Source organism: Lactuca sativa, chromosome 5 (genome assembly GCF_002870075.4).
Source record: "Lactuca sativa cultivar Salinas chromosome 5, Lsat_Salinas_v11, whole genome shotgun sequence".
Lineage (NCBI taxonomy): Eukaryota > Viridiplantae > Streptophyta > Magnoliopsida > Asterales > Asteraceae > Lactuca > Lactuca sativa.
Genome location: NC_056627.2, coordinates 10,664,127 through 10,678,184, shown reverse-complemented (window position 1 = coordinate 10,678,184; position 14,058 = coordinate 10,664,127). Strand labels below are relative to the sequence as shown.

General features: G+C 33.2%; 1 protein-coding gene across 1 annotated transcript; it reads left to right on the top strand.

Moving 5' to 3' along the window:
- The first annotated feature begins 11,230 nt into the window (after window positions 1-11,230).
- Window positions 11,231-12,348, top strand: LOC111905184 (60S ribosomal protein L8). The gene is made up of 2 exons (XM_023900860.3): window positions 11,231-11,751; window positions 11,848-12,348. The coding sequence occupies exons 1-2, from the start codon at window positions 11,312-11,314 to the stop codon at window positions 12,185-12,187; spliced, it is 780 nt and encodes a 259-aa protein (XP_023756628.1). The 5' UTR covers window positions 11,231-11,311; the 3' UTR covers window positions 12,188-12,348.
- The last annotated feature ends 1,710 nt before the right edge of the window (window positions 12,349-14,058 follow it).

Here is a 14,058-nt window from a genome sequence, read left to right as displayed (position 1 = left end):
GTTGATGATGATTATAAGATTAGTTCATCATTTGCTTTTGTTCCAAAGAGATGTCTGATTAGCCCTCAAAGTGTTTGATGCATTTCATAAAACACCCAGCACGATTGCTTCATAAATAGAAAAAATAACAAAACCTTAAAATATGAATTTGACATATCCTAAGTAAACATATAGTAAGGAGTACCAAGTCATGGATTTGATAGATCTAACCTGACTGGTGGTGGTTAACAATCGGAAGACAAAGTGAGTTTTCAGATAAGGTCATCGTGATCATAAACTTACTTCATGAAACCCTGATCACCAAAAGGGAACAATAGTGTTTATGAACCTCTAATCTTTAAATCTAAATTCAAAAAAAAAGATTTTTTTATTTGAAATTGAAACATAATAGGAAAGAAATCTGAACAAAGTAGAATATAATTGAAACCCTAAAAGCAATCCCAAACTATCAAAATCACCATAATCAAAAATTCAATTTTTAACGGTTCGAGTATCCATATACATACGAAAGCAAAAACTCCATAAACCAACATTAACAGGTAATCTTCATAAGGAAAAAACTTTAAATTCAAATTGCGAAACGTACCTGGGTTCAATGAAATGTCAAGGTAGCGGTGGATATAAGAAAGCATATGAAGATGACAGGTTGAGAAGAACACCACAATCTGAAAATCACAAAAGGCATCTTAATCACAGGTAGTGTAGAGGGTCTATATTCGCAGGTGAAAAAAGAAAAAAAATGGGTGCGTAAGTTAAACCTTCCATACAGGCGCCGACAACGAACGATGTGGTAGACGGGGTCCTCCCTCGCCTTCCGTCTCTCCCCAAACCAAATTACCTGATAGACAGTTGGGGTCGATGGTCCCGTTGCAAGATGGATGTGGACTATAGAAAAAGAAATTCGATTTTGATATGCAAGGAATCAACAAACAACACTTAGAGGTCATCTTCATGCCCCGACAGAGGCCGTTGCATTAGTATCGAACAGAGAGAACAGTTGACAACCGAAAATTGAACTTGGAACCATCTTGCTCATGGAGGCAGGCTACCTTCAACACAGAGGCCGAAATCAAACAACGTCATGAACAGTGAAGAAGTAGAAGAGGGCTAAAAAGACACATACCTTCAATCGATGTGCCTAACCTCTTGTAACAATTGGGAATGCAAGCAGGCATAACGGAAGCATATAAGCAAAAAAAGAGGGCGACGACCTCTAATCGTGTACGGTTGGGTTGAGGAGGTTGAAGAAGACGCAAGAAATGAATTAACGAATGACAGCCGCTTAAGGCGGTGGAGGATAGTGGCGGTAGGAATGAAAGGTTCAGGAAGTATCGAGAGTAGATCCCAATTTGAGGTGGTGGATATCGAGATTAACCAAACTCACGTCAACTAACCAACCCAAGAACAGTACCCTGGTCAGGTACTGTTCCTAAGGATTGTCCAACTTTAATATGTATATATAATATAATAAGTATATTTTTAAACTTATATACCAAAATGGATTATTTATCATATATTTTTTTTGAATGTTCCCTTTCTTTCTTTCTTCCACACCACGACAAGAAAAAAAAAAGTCATATTCATAGTACACAAAAATGTCACTGTAACTTATTGTTTATTTTTAATTTTTGGTTTTTATTATTTATTTATTTATTATTATTATTTTTAGTTTTTGCTATTAATTTTTGTTAATTTTTTCTATTAACACCATCATCTTGACTATATTATAAAACATATATATATATATATATATATATATATATATATATATATATATATATATATATATATATATATATATATATATATATATATATATATATATATATTAAATTTAAAAGATACATGCTTAATAACTTAATGTACAAATCTGTATAAACCACTCATCTTTTATGAACAAAAACTAACTATAGTAAAAGATAATCAACAAAAATATTTAAAGAAGGAAACATCAATTATTTTTTTTCTTTTTTAACGCGGGCATGATCTTTGCCCAAAGATTGAGAATGAAAATTTTCTAACATATCATACAGAAAATTTATAGTCATTCTAACATTCAAATAACATTTTCTGAATAAAAAAAATCATTCATCAAACACAATAATAATTGTCGTCGCCGTTTTGTACGGATTTACACCTAGTAACTAACAAAGCTTCTTACATAAACTAATAAAAAGGAAACTTAAAATAAAACACATACTAAAGCAAAATACTTAGAATCTAGAAATAATAATTTCAATTCAAAGTGTTCAAACATTTTACAATCAAATTGACCGGTGGCGAATCTAGAATGTGAAACTACATGATTGATTATTTAAATTAAACCGATTATTAAATAGAATAAATCAAAAATATTAATTGCAGGTTTAGATTGGGTCGAGTCGTATAAGCAAAAAAAAAGTCCTTACAATTGTACCCATATACGTCTTATATCTTGATATATTTTCATAATTGTATCATTACTATTATTTTTTTAAACATTTTTTTCAATACATAACACTAAACTATTACTTAAAAATTGATCACCCATTTTGCTTATACTCCACCATCGTAACAACGCTTAAACGTTTTTAAAATTGCACGTCGCAACAAATCTTCTATTGAGGTGTGGCGCACTAGATGGCGATCAATAATTGTGATTTGTTAAGCGGTAACCGAGGCATTGAGGAAACAATGCTCTTGGGAATGAATACTAATTCACTATTATCGGGTTTTTTTTTTTTTTTTTAATTTAACTTGTATTGACAAAAATATTAAGGTAGTTCAGTACAAATATTTAAGATAGGTCACAAATTTATATATATATATATATATATATATATATATATATATATATATATATATATATATATATATATATATATATATATATATAATGAAAAAAAATGTGGGTCAAGTGACCCACCTAACTTGTATATAGCCTAGCCAATGAAATTGACTGGAGCAAAGGATATATACAATATGTCATCTAAAAAAGTCATAAAAAATTCTATTTCAAAGTTATATCAAACAAACGATAATTCTAATATGCATTTACGGAATTAAACAAATGAAAATGCAATGCTTGTTGATAATATTCTGACTGAATATCAAATATAATTACATCTTGAAGTCCCAATAAATCAATGTAGTTTACTAATTTTTTTGGTAAATTGCTAGTTTTTAATACCATCTCTTGACGTATAACATAATTTAACTCTTGATGTAATATCATTTTTTGATTATTTTAATTATCAACAAATTATTAGAACTATGAATCAGATTATCAAAAATATTCAACAACTTTGTGCTTCAATTTGTTGTTTGTTGTGTTTTTCAAGTGTTCACAACTTCAACAACTTTGTGCTTCTGTGTTGGCATTTCAAAATTGGATGCTACAATTAGAATGGGGAAATTCAAGCAATCAAAAACATAACTCAAACTCAAATATTCATCTACTTGTTATAATCATCATATTTGTTATATTCAAGCAATCAAAAATCAAACCTTATTTTATTCAAATTTTAGAAATCAGTAAATAGAAATCATTCTCAGAAATCTAACATAAGCAATCTATTATGAAATCAAAATCATCTCTTTGCTATAACCAGCACCTATTCCATCCAGAAAACAAAGATGAAAGTATTATAATCAAAGGATGGAGTTCAATTTCGAAATTGAGATGGAATCATGGGTTGGAGGATTGACAGAGGTGTGGTCTGGTATAGCTGGAGGTTGAGTGGTGACTGACTAGAGCTGTGGCCGGCGTAAGACATGCGGTCAGAGAGAGAGAGAGAGACGAATCAGAGATGATGTCGTGCATAGATGGAGTTCAATTTCCCGCTTGTGTCTTCCTTCGAATCTTGTTCAGTAAACAAATGTTTTAGGGCACCAATATTATTTTTTCTTTATTAAATAGCAAAATAACATTATTTGGTAAATACTTTTAAAATTATACCCATTGAGTAAATAAGTTTTTTAAAAACACCCATATTGCCAAAAACTCTAATTTTATGGGATATGATTATACATAGGAGCTAGAAATTGTCATGTGGCAAATAATAAATACACATACGTAATAGAATGACATGTGACAACTAAAACTATTCTTTTATTAATATAGGGAGATTATAGCAAAACCACCCATCATAATCATCATTAGCCATTGGTTGTTAAAGCATATTCCCAAAACACTTATACTTAGGGCGTGTTCGGCAAAACTAGTTGGTAGCGGGTAGCAGGTAGTTGGTAGCGGGTAGCGGATAACGTTTGCTTTTGGAGTGTTTTGTTGAAAGCTACTCCATGTAGCTTTTGATTTTGGAGCGTTTTATTTATGTTAAAAGCTAAACGCTCTTGTCGCCGAACGAGACTTTTTCTTTTTTATTAGTGTTTTCTTAAAAGCTAGAAACCAGAAGTTCTCAAACGTTACGTGCCGAACACGTCCCTAGTACTATGACAACAAGAGATTTGGTAATTTGCCAATTAATCAACAATTAGTTGATACAATATTTTCTTTCACTTCTTAATCCCAAAATATTTGATTAGGGATTCAAATTGCTCTCCATTTCTAAGTTCATAGCCTTTGTTGTAGATTTATCGATGTTACCTATCAAATAAAAGGTATGTTTACGAAGACCATCTAATTCTTCAGAAAAAAATTTAATTGATGATCTTTAAATTTTTCGGTTTTAACATGTTCCATCGGGCCTTCAAATGCTACCATATATATGTTCCACCATTTAAGTAATCTCATATAAATGTATACCCCTACCTAGGCATGCACAAACCGGTTTTTTTTTTCTGAACCAGACCGGTTCAGAAAACCGGTTCGATTATGGTCAACTTAGTCAAAACCGGTTCAACCCGAAACCAGTTCGGTTCCAAACCGGTCCAGCCTCAAAATAATCCGAACGTATGTAAACCGGTCAAAAAGTTACAAAAACCGGTTGAAAAAGGGTTCAAACCCGGTTCGACGGAAAAAAGGTTTTTTTCAATTTTTTTTTGTTTTTAACCTAATAACTGAAAAATAGGAGTGGTTTTTTTTTTTTCTAATTCTATTGCTTTTATTGTGTTTAACAAAAAAAAAAGGGGTTTCACAGTAGGTTTTTTGGAAATGGGGTAGGTTTTTTGGAAATGGGGTGAAATGAATCGGGAAGACATAAGCCTTTTGGTAATACACACACATACACACGTCAATATATATGCCAAATTTTTATTTTTTTATTTTTTTTTGTTTCTTGTTTAATAATATACATATTTTTTTATGTATTAACTTTTTTTTTTTTGGTTTTAGATTTGATGTTTGTGTATATGTACAAAAACATAATGTATGTACAAAATTGTTCAACTTGAATTTTTTGGAGCAATTTTCAACCTTTTTTTTTTCATTTTTTTATATTGAAAATCTTCTATCTTAATAAACAAAACTTTTTTTTACACGTGCCTCTTCCACATTCATTTTCAGCCAAAAATGATTTTACCTTTATACCCTCCACGATTTTACTTAATATTTTGGAAATCATTAATGTTTATAACTTATTTCCGAAATTTAAGGATCCTTACTGTGTCATCTCTTCAGCAAAATTGCCCTTATTCATCATGAATCCCATAAAATAGCAAAATCTATAACAAATCGCAAAGGTAATCGCTCTAAATCGGGAAGCATATCATCTCCGAATTTGAATTGATTTCCCCCATCGTCTTTTCTCTCTCACATCTCTTGCTACTCTGGAAGAAAATGTGTATCTGGTAAATCGGCCTCCAACTCATACTAGGTTAGAGAATGTGGCAGTGCCGATACAAGGCATCGATAATACGGTCTGCCTCCAACACAATATGTATTTTTTAGTTCTTAGTGCATTAATCTATATGAGGTTGAACTTGGGTTTATGGATTTTTGCTATTCGAAAACTTCATTATGTGCAGATATCGATTTTTTACTTTTAATCGGAACCCTATACATCTTTTAAAGAGATACATGTTTTTTCTTCATTAGTTTCTTGAATTTTAAATTGGTATTAGTTATGCTCAATGTATTTCATGTTTTGTAATTTTGGGGTTTTAATCAAAATTACTATATTTCATGTTTTGTTTCTGCAGGACTATCTTGATGTTGATTTTGGGTTATTGTTGAACACTATTATAATAGGTGTTTTGGATATGAAGTGATATTCACTTAGTAGCTCAAGATTCAAGAACATCTAACACCATCTTGCAAATGCTCATTCTTTCATTAATCGGCTTCATATCTTTAAGTTATTGTAAATTGAAACTTGTGGATCCATTGTTCTTGGAAATGAGAAACGAAAAGGAAGTTGCAATGATTTAAAAGTTTCCTATTTACCTAACCGACTTTAACTGTTTAGCCAAAAAAAATCATGGTTAATTTTGGCTTCTTTTTCCTTTCTTGTAGATCTATCAATGCTAAAAACCTGCTTGTTGAGTTTTTTTTTTTAAATGGGTTGCAAGGTAGGAAGTTACAAAAATTTAGGATAAAAATATTTTTATTTTCTAATTATTGGTGCTTATATACAATGCCAAATTAGCGTGTCCTTATGAAGTTATAGTTTTCATATCAATTTTGGTTCTTCGGGAAAAGATTATCCAACTATGTGTAGGTAAGTTGTAATTTCTTGCTACATATGAAGGTAAGTTGCCATATCTTGCATTTGATTTGGGTTAAATGCAAGAAATAACAACTTATTTGTTCACTTTATGTGTGCCTTAACTAAGAAAGATAAAAATGTTGCTTCTTTTTTTCTTTTTTACTTAATAGGAACAAAACTTGATCTACGGAGTCACCTTTTGACTTAATAGGGAAATGTTTTTTGCTTTTAACTTATTTTTTTTACTGAACAGGTACCCAAGTCAAGTTTTTTTAGAATTAAAAACGATAAAATGTTTGTTTTTTTACTTAACAAATACATGTTTTTTTACTGAGCATTGTTATTTTATAATGCTTCGATTAATTTCTGCACTCACCCGTCCCTCCCCAACTCACACACAAATCACTTATTATTCAAGTTTCTAGGTTCAATCACATCTTATAAATCCAAAAGAAAAAAGAAAATAGAATGGCTAAATTTACACACCCTCAGAACAAATAAAATATGATACATTTGTAATATTTTATGTTATTTAATATAACATAATGATATCGTAAAATTAAAGGCATAATTGTGATGTTCCAGCTTACTTTTATAGAAACTTTGCATTTCATGCTATTTTTCGTAGATATTTTGTTTTGTTGCAGTTTGTAACCAAAAGATAATGAAAGTAAAATGATATTATTGGAAAAAATATTCAAAGTTGATGTCTTCAAATGAGTACATGGTCACATTTAAGTAAATAATGAAAGAGGGCTCTCTAGATGATTGTAATACACTTCATATCCATTTTACTTACTTATAAGTAGGGGTGAATATAATAACCAAAAACCAAACCAAAACCGGAATAACCAATAACACCGAACTATAATGATAGAACAATTCGTAAAACCGATTGTTTGGATATTCAATTTTATATAATAATTTTAATTAATCAATATGAAAGTCCAAACAAAACTTATATTTTATTAATTTAATACATTTTTATAAATTTTTAACTTTTCATTAAGATTTTTAATTATAAATATTGTTTTGCTTTTTTACCCATGGTTTCCACGGGTTGTAATCTAGTACATAATACAACTTCAAACATAAAAACACAAAACATCCAAATTGTCAAACTAATACATCTTCAAATATAAAAAATTGATGTCTTCGTAGTCTTCATTCCAAGTCCGTAGTCATTGTATTTATTCGTCATTCGCCATGTCGTTGCGTAATCCTCTCTCATACTCGATCTCTTCTAGGGTGAGTGGCACTGACATTCCCATCACTACTTCTTCCTCATGTACTCGTGCTTCGGCATGCAACGATGTGCCTTCTAGTACTTCAATGTCTTGGATCCGGATGCCCCCATCGACTATGAAAAAAAACATCATCGCAAATTGCTTTATATTTTAGTTTTAGTTGTCCAACCGCGATGGTGTTGTTTGAAGCATTATCGAAAGATATAGAAAAAAATCTTTCCTTTAAGTTTATAAGTTTTGATCACACAATCTAAAATTTTAAATAAATTTCTACCGGTGTGTGGGTACTCAAACAATTCAAACGTAATCGTACGCTTCATCATTACCCAATTAGTTGGATTAATCCAATGAGCGGTAACATAAAGGTACGCATCCGGTGAACCGTGAGGAGCCGTCCAAAAATCACAAGTTAAATTCACACCGGTTTTTAAAGATTGAAATCCTAAAATCAATTCATTTTTTGCAAGTTTTCACATTTCAATACAATCACGTCTAATAGAAATACGAATCACATGGCAATATCATGGTTGGAGAGTATCTTCAATGAGTGAAGTCAATCGTTTGTTGTCGAAGTGGTCAAAAGACAAACATTCTTGAATCACGAACTCCGTCATCCTATCTCGAACTTTAGCCATATCGTAACTCCACAATGTTGCATCATTCGCCATTGTTGTTTGATTATGTCCCAACCCAAATTTCACCGCGGGGCATCTTTTGGTCATATGAGTTTTCAATGTCGAATTCCCATCTTCGTTAAAAAAAAAGCACCACATTTCTTGAATCGCACTTTTTTTATACCGTTCAACATTACACACAAATCGTAGTTGCACAAAATAGTCGGATTTCTATTTGTTTCTTTGATGCTAACAATGGTAATATTGTTTGATGAATCTCCAACACCAACGGAAGCTGAATCCATTGTTTGAATTAAGAGCGGTTTTTGAACTAAGAGAGGTTTGCGGTTTTTGAACTAAGAGAGGTTTTTTGAGGTTTGGTTAACGTAAAGCTGAGACCTAAACATGTAATATATATATATATATATATATATATATATATATATATATATATATATAGAGAGAGAGAGAGAGAGAGAGAGAGAGAGAGTATAAGGAATGGTTAATATGGTCAAAAAGGAGCAAAAATCGAGTCTTGAACAGCCTCAAACGGCTATATAGCCGTTAGGAAAAGAAATAAACCGGTTCAAACCGATTCCAAACCCGTTCAAAACCGGTTCACCAATGGCACATTCGAAATCCGGTTCAAAATAAACCGGTCTCCAGGGTAAAACATGCGAACTGGTAACATCTAATGGTTCGGTTCACTATGGGTTCGGTTCTTATGTGAACCGGTTCAGGGCTAAACCGGTTTCCGATTCACCAACCGGTTCGGTTCCTAAACTGGTTTTTTTGCCCACGCCTACCCCTACCTCATGCCTTTTAAATTTTGATATCCGATGCGATATAACTCTATCATTACAATAAATAATGGATTTCAAAACTCCTAACAATAATATGGACATTTAATAAATCTCAAACATTGCAACAAAAATCGAATATTATAATCAACTATCTTTCTACCATGCCAATAAATTCCAAAAATAAAAGGGATAATGACTTAAAAGGGTAATGTATTTTTCGATTTGTACACATTTGGTAACTGATTTTTTTTCGTCCACATTTACCCCTTTAACTTGTTAAACTGTAAATATTCAGTCCTTATGACCGGTTACTTCAGGTCAGCCGGGAAAAATGACTTAATAGGGTAATATATTTTTCATTTTGTACACATTTAGTCCTTAATATTTTTGTTCATATTTAGTCCTTTTTTATCGATTAAATTACACGAATGGTCCCTATGGTTTGGGGTAATTTGCACGCTTGGTCCCTAACTTATTTTTTTTAACTCGGAAGGTCCCTACTGTTTGTTTTTGTTACGCGCTTGATCCCTACTGTTTGTTTTTGTTACATGTTTCGTCCCTATCTTACTTAAAAAGATTATTATTTAAATAGGTAAAAATGGTGGGGTAGGTAAGGTAAGGCGAAGGGGGTGACATTGGGGGTGTGTTTATTTAAATAAATCAAAAAATCAATGGCAAAATAGTCTTTTTAGGTAAGACAGGGACCAAACGCGTAATAAAAACAAAAAGTAGGGACCTTCCGAGTTAAAAAAATAAGTTAGGGACTAAACGTGCAAATTATCGTAAACCATAGGGACTATTCGTGTAATTTACTCTTTTTTGTACTCATTCAGTACTTATGAATGATTTCTTTAGGTTTTTCTCATGACATCTTACGTGAGACAATTATTAATGAGTTGTTTGGGGTTGTTGATGTTTATGTCTAACATGACCTCGACTGCTTGGTTGTGTGGGTCTTGTGGTTTGACTCAGGTCTTGTATTCTGAATGTCGTAACTTCTTCATACGATATCAGATTTTAACGATCTTTATATCCACATGTTCAATTTTTCATTAAGATTATTCCCATTAAAATGTAATATATTTGTACTTACGATTTTATAAAAAAACATTCATACATGCATTCATAAAAAAATATGGACATGGGCAGACGCAAGAATACATAGCTGGTGTTACCGAGATGAAATAGGTGTTGCTGGTATATGAAAATAGCTATAAACGAAAAAAATCGAAAATACGAGATCGTATGGATATAAAGATCGTTCGCATGGATATAAAGATCGTTTACATGGATATAAAAATCGTTAAAATCTGAGATCGTATGAAGAAATTATGATATTCCAAATACATGACCTAAACAACCAAATAGTTGAGATCATGATGGACATAAACATCAAAAGCCTCAAACACTTCATTAATGAATGTCCCACGTAAGATTTCGTGAGAAAAAAACTAAAAAAATCAGTCATAAGTATTTATCGAGTACAAAAACAAAAATAACTTATTTTGCAAAAAAAAAATATATTAATGACTAAATGTGTACAAACATATTAAGGACTAAATATGTACAAAGTAAGAAATATATTACCCTATTAAGTCATTTTTACCGGCTAACGTAGAGTAGCCGGTCATAAGGACTGAATGTGTACAGTTTAACAAGTTAAAGAGGTAAATGTAAACGAAAAAAAAATCAATGACTAAATGTGTACAAATCGAAAAATACATTACCCTTTCAAGTCATTATTCCAAATAAAATTACTAGTAATACGCATAAGGATAAAAAGAAAAGGCTAATGTTAGCCCCCTTTCTTTTTTAAATGTATCAAACTCAACAAATCATTTCAACAAACTATAAATAATAAAATGGCCGAGGTTGATACAAAGGCCCATAAATCGGCCCATCTAAATTATCCATACAACAGAACTCGGCCCATATTATTTCATACTGTCGATTGCCAAACCCTATATCAGGATCTTCACTCCCAAGAACCCGCCGTCGTCCCCAAACCCTAGCCACCGAGTGTGTGCGTGAGAGAGAGAGAGAGAGGTAAGAGAGAATCAGAAATGGGACGTGTGATTAGGGCACAGCGTAAGGGAGCAGGGTCGGTCTTCAAGTCCCATACCCACCACCGGAAGGGGCCTGCCAGGTTCCGCAGCCTCGACTTTGGCGAACGCAATGGTTACCTCAAGGGTGTCATCACCGAAATCATCCACGATCCCGGCCGTGGTGCTCCTCTGGCTCGCGTCACATTCCGTCATCCTTTCCGCTACAAGCACCAGAAGGAGCTGTTTGTCGCCGCTGAGGGCATGTACACCGGCCAGTTCGTTTTCTGTGGGAAGAAAGCGAATTTGATGGTTGGAAACGTCCTTCCTCTCAGATCTATCCCTGAGGGAGCTGTCGTTTGCAACGTAGAACATCATGTCGGTGACCGTGGTTCGTTCGCCAGAGCTTCCGGTGATTACGCCATCGTTATTAGTCACAATCCCGATAACGGCACCACTAGGTATGGAATTCCTCATACATAAACATATAGAACTTGAATCCTCGGTTGATTTATGCTTTATACATTCCAATTATTTATCCTTAATCGATTGTTTAGGGTGAAGCTGCCATCAGGAGCAAAGAAGATCGTGCCGAGTGGATGTCGTGCTATGATCGGTCAGGTTGCCGGAGGAGGGCGTACTGAGAAGCCTATGCTGAAAGCTGGTAACGCATACCATAAATTCCGTGTGAAGAGAAACTGCTGGCCTAAGGTTAGAGGTGTTGCCATGAATCCAGTGGAGCATCCCCATGGTGGTGGTAACCATCAACACATTGGTCATGCAAGTACGGTTCGCCGTGATGCACCACCTGGTCAAAAGGTTGGTCTTATCGCCGCCAGAAGAACTGGGCGTCTCAGAGGTCAAGCTGCAGCTACTGCTGCTAAGGCTGATAAATAGGTTTTTTGATATTTTTGTTTCAGAATACTGTTATGTTGGTTTGTTGCTGCGAGTTTATCATGGTTCAGTTTTGTTTGAAATTTGACTCTTGAAGGTTAGTCTACATATTCTTGATGTCTGTTTTACATTCTCATGAGTAACTTAATCATGTCTTATAACAATCGACGTTGCTTAAAACTAAAATTTAGCAAATATTATGACATATTGGCTCTCTTGCTTTGGTAAAAATCATTAGCATGCATAATCTAACCCCCCTCTGTTTTCTTGGATAGTGATCATCCATGCTTAGATGTACGAGTTTTATAACCCGACTTTTATGCACAAAACCATAAATTAACCATATGGATATCTATTACTTCATATTCAACCTAATTATACTTATAAACTTAAGAAGAAAATTACTTGTACGGAGTATGCTGTCATTGTGCAGGGGGATGAGTGGTATCTATATTGAATTGTTTCACGGTCAATGTTTATGCCTCCATAGGAGGATGCTAAAAACGATACATATGGAGTTTTCTTCTTTCAATTATGAATCCTAATGTTGGTTCTGACATGATTTTTGGTGACTTTAATGCCACTTGAAACCATGATTTTTGGTGTAATGCCACTTGAAATCAAGGTGAGAGATTGGGTTGAAATTTTTCTCAAGGAATTGATGATGATTTTAACTCTTTTACTTAAGAGGTGGGTCTATGTGATATTCCTATGAGTGTTTTTTCCTTCAATAGAGTAAGTTCAAATGGAGCTAAGTCTAATAAGCTTGATCGTTTCTTATCGACTTTTATTGACTGAAGACATAATAATTCATCATCCATACTTGCATGCTACTGTGTTGGATCTGATTGGTTCTATCATAGACTGATTTGGTTATCCCAACAAGCTTCCGATTATGGTCTGCATCCGTTTAGATTTTATAATTCATGGAAGATAGAATATATTTTGATGAGGTGGTGAAGGCTTTTTGGACCGTAGATCGGGTGGAGAGCTGGACAAAGGGCCTAGAGGATATTTAAGAAAGTGATGGTGTGAAGTCAAAGCTAAAAGAAACCAAGAAAAAGATAGACCGTCGAGTCGTCTTAATGAAATTAACAAAAACATTGATCATGGTGTCGTGTCAGATCAAGAAACAGAGGAAATATTGATTGTAAAAACAAAATTGTATGACTTAAAGAAAAAATAATGATCTTTTCTAAAAAACCAAGATTAATTGGAGCATGGAGGGTGATGAAAACAAGTATTTCCATGACATTATTAATAAGAAACGAAAACATGTGAGTGATTTTTTTTTCTTTGGGGGGGGGGGGGGGGGGGGGGGGGTAAAGATGAGGGAGAGTGGGTTATGAATCTAACGCTTGTGAAATCACTCTTTTTAAATCATTTTCGTGAGAAGTTTAAAAAAAGTTTAAATGTTGAAGTTGTCGGGAAGAGCTCTCGGTTTAAAGCTCTCTCGAATGTTCATGATCTCAGTCTTGAGCATATGGTTATGATTGAGGAGGTCAAAAAAGTTGTTTGATCATGTGACAATGATAATGCTCCAAACCAGAATGATTTTAGTTTGTCGTTTATAAAGGTTTATTGAGATTCTTAAAGAAGACATTCTAGATTTTGTGGCTGACTTTTTTTTTTTTTTTTTTTTTTTTTTTTTCCAAAATGCTAGAATTCCACCAAGATGCAGGTCTTCTTTCGTTACTTTGATTCATAAGATTGATAACCCAATTGTCATGAATGATTTTCGTCCTATTAGTCTCATTGGAATTCAATATAAGATCATTGCTAAAGTCCTTGTGTTAAGGTTTGTTGGTATTAAAAATGTGGTGGTGAGTTGTGAGCAATCAACTTTTGTCAAGGATTGTCATGTTTAAGATGGT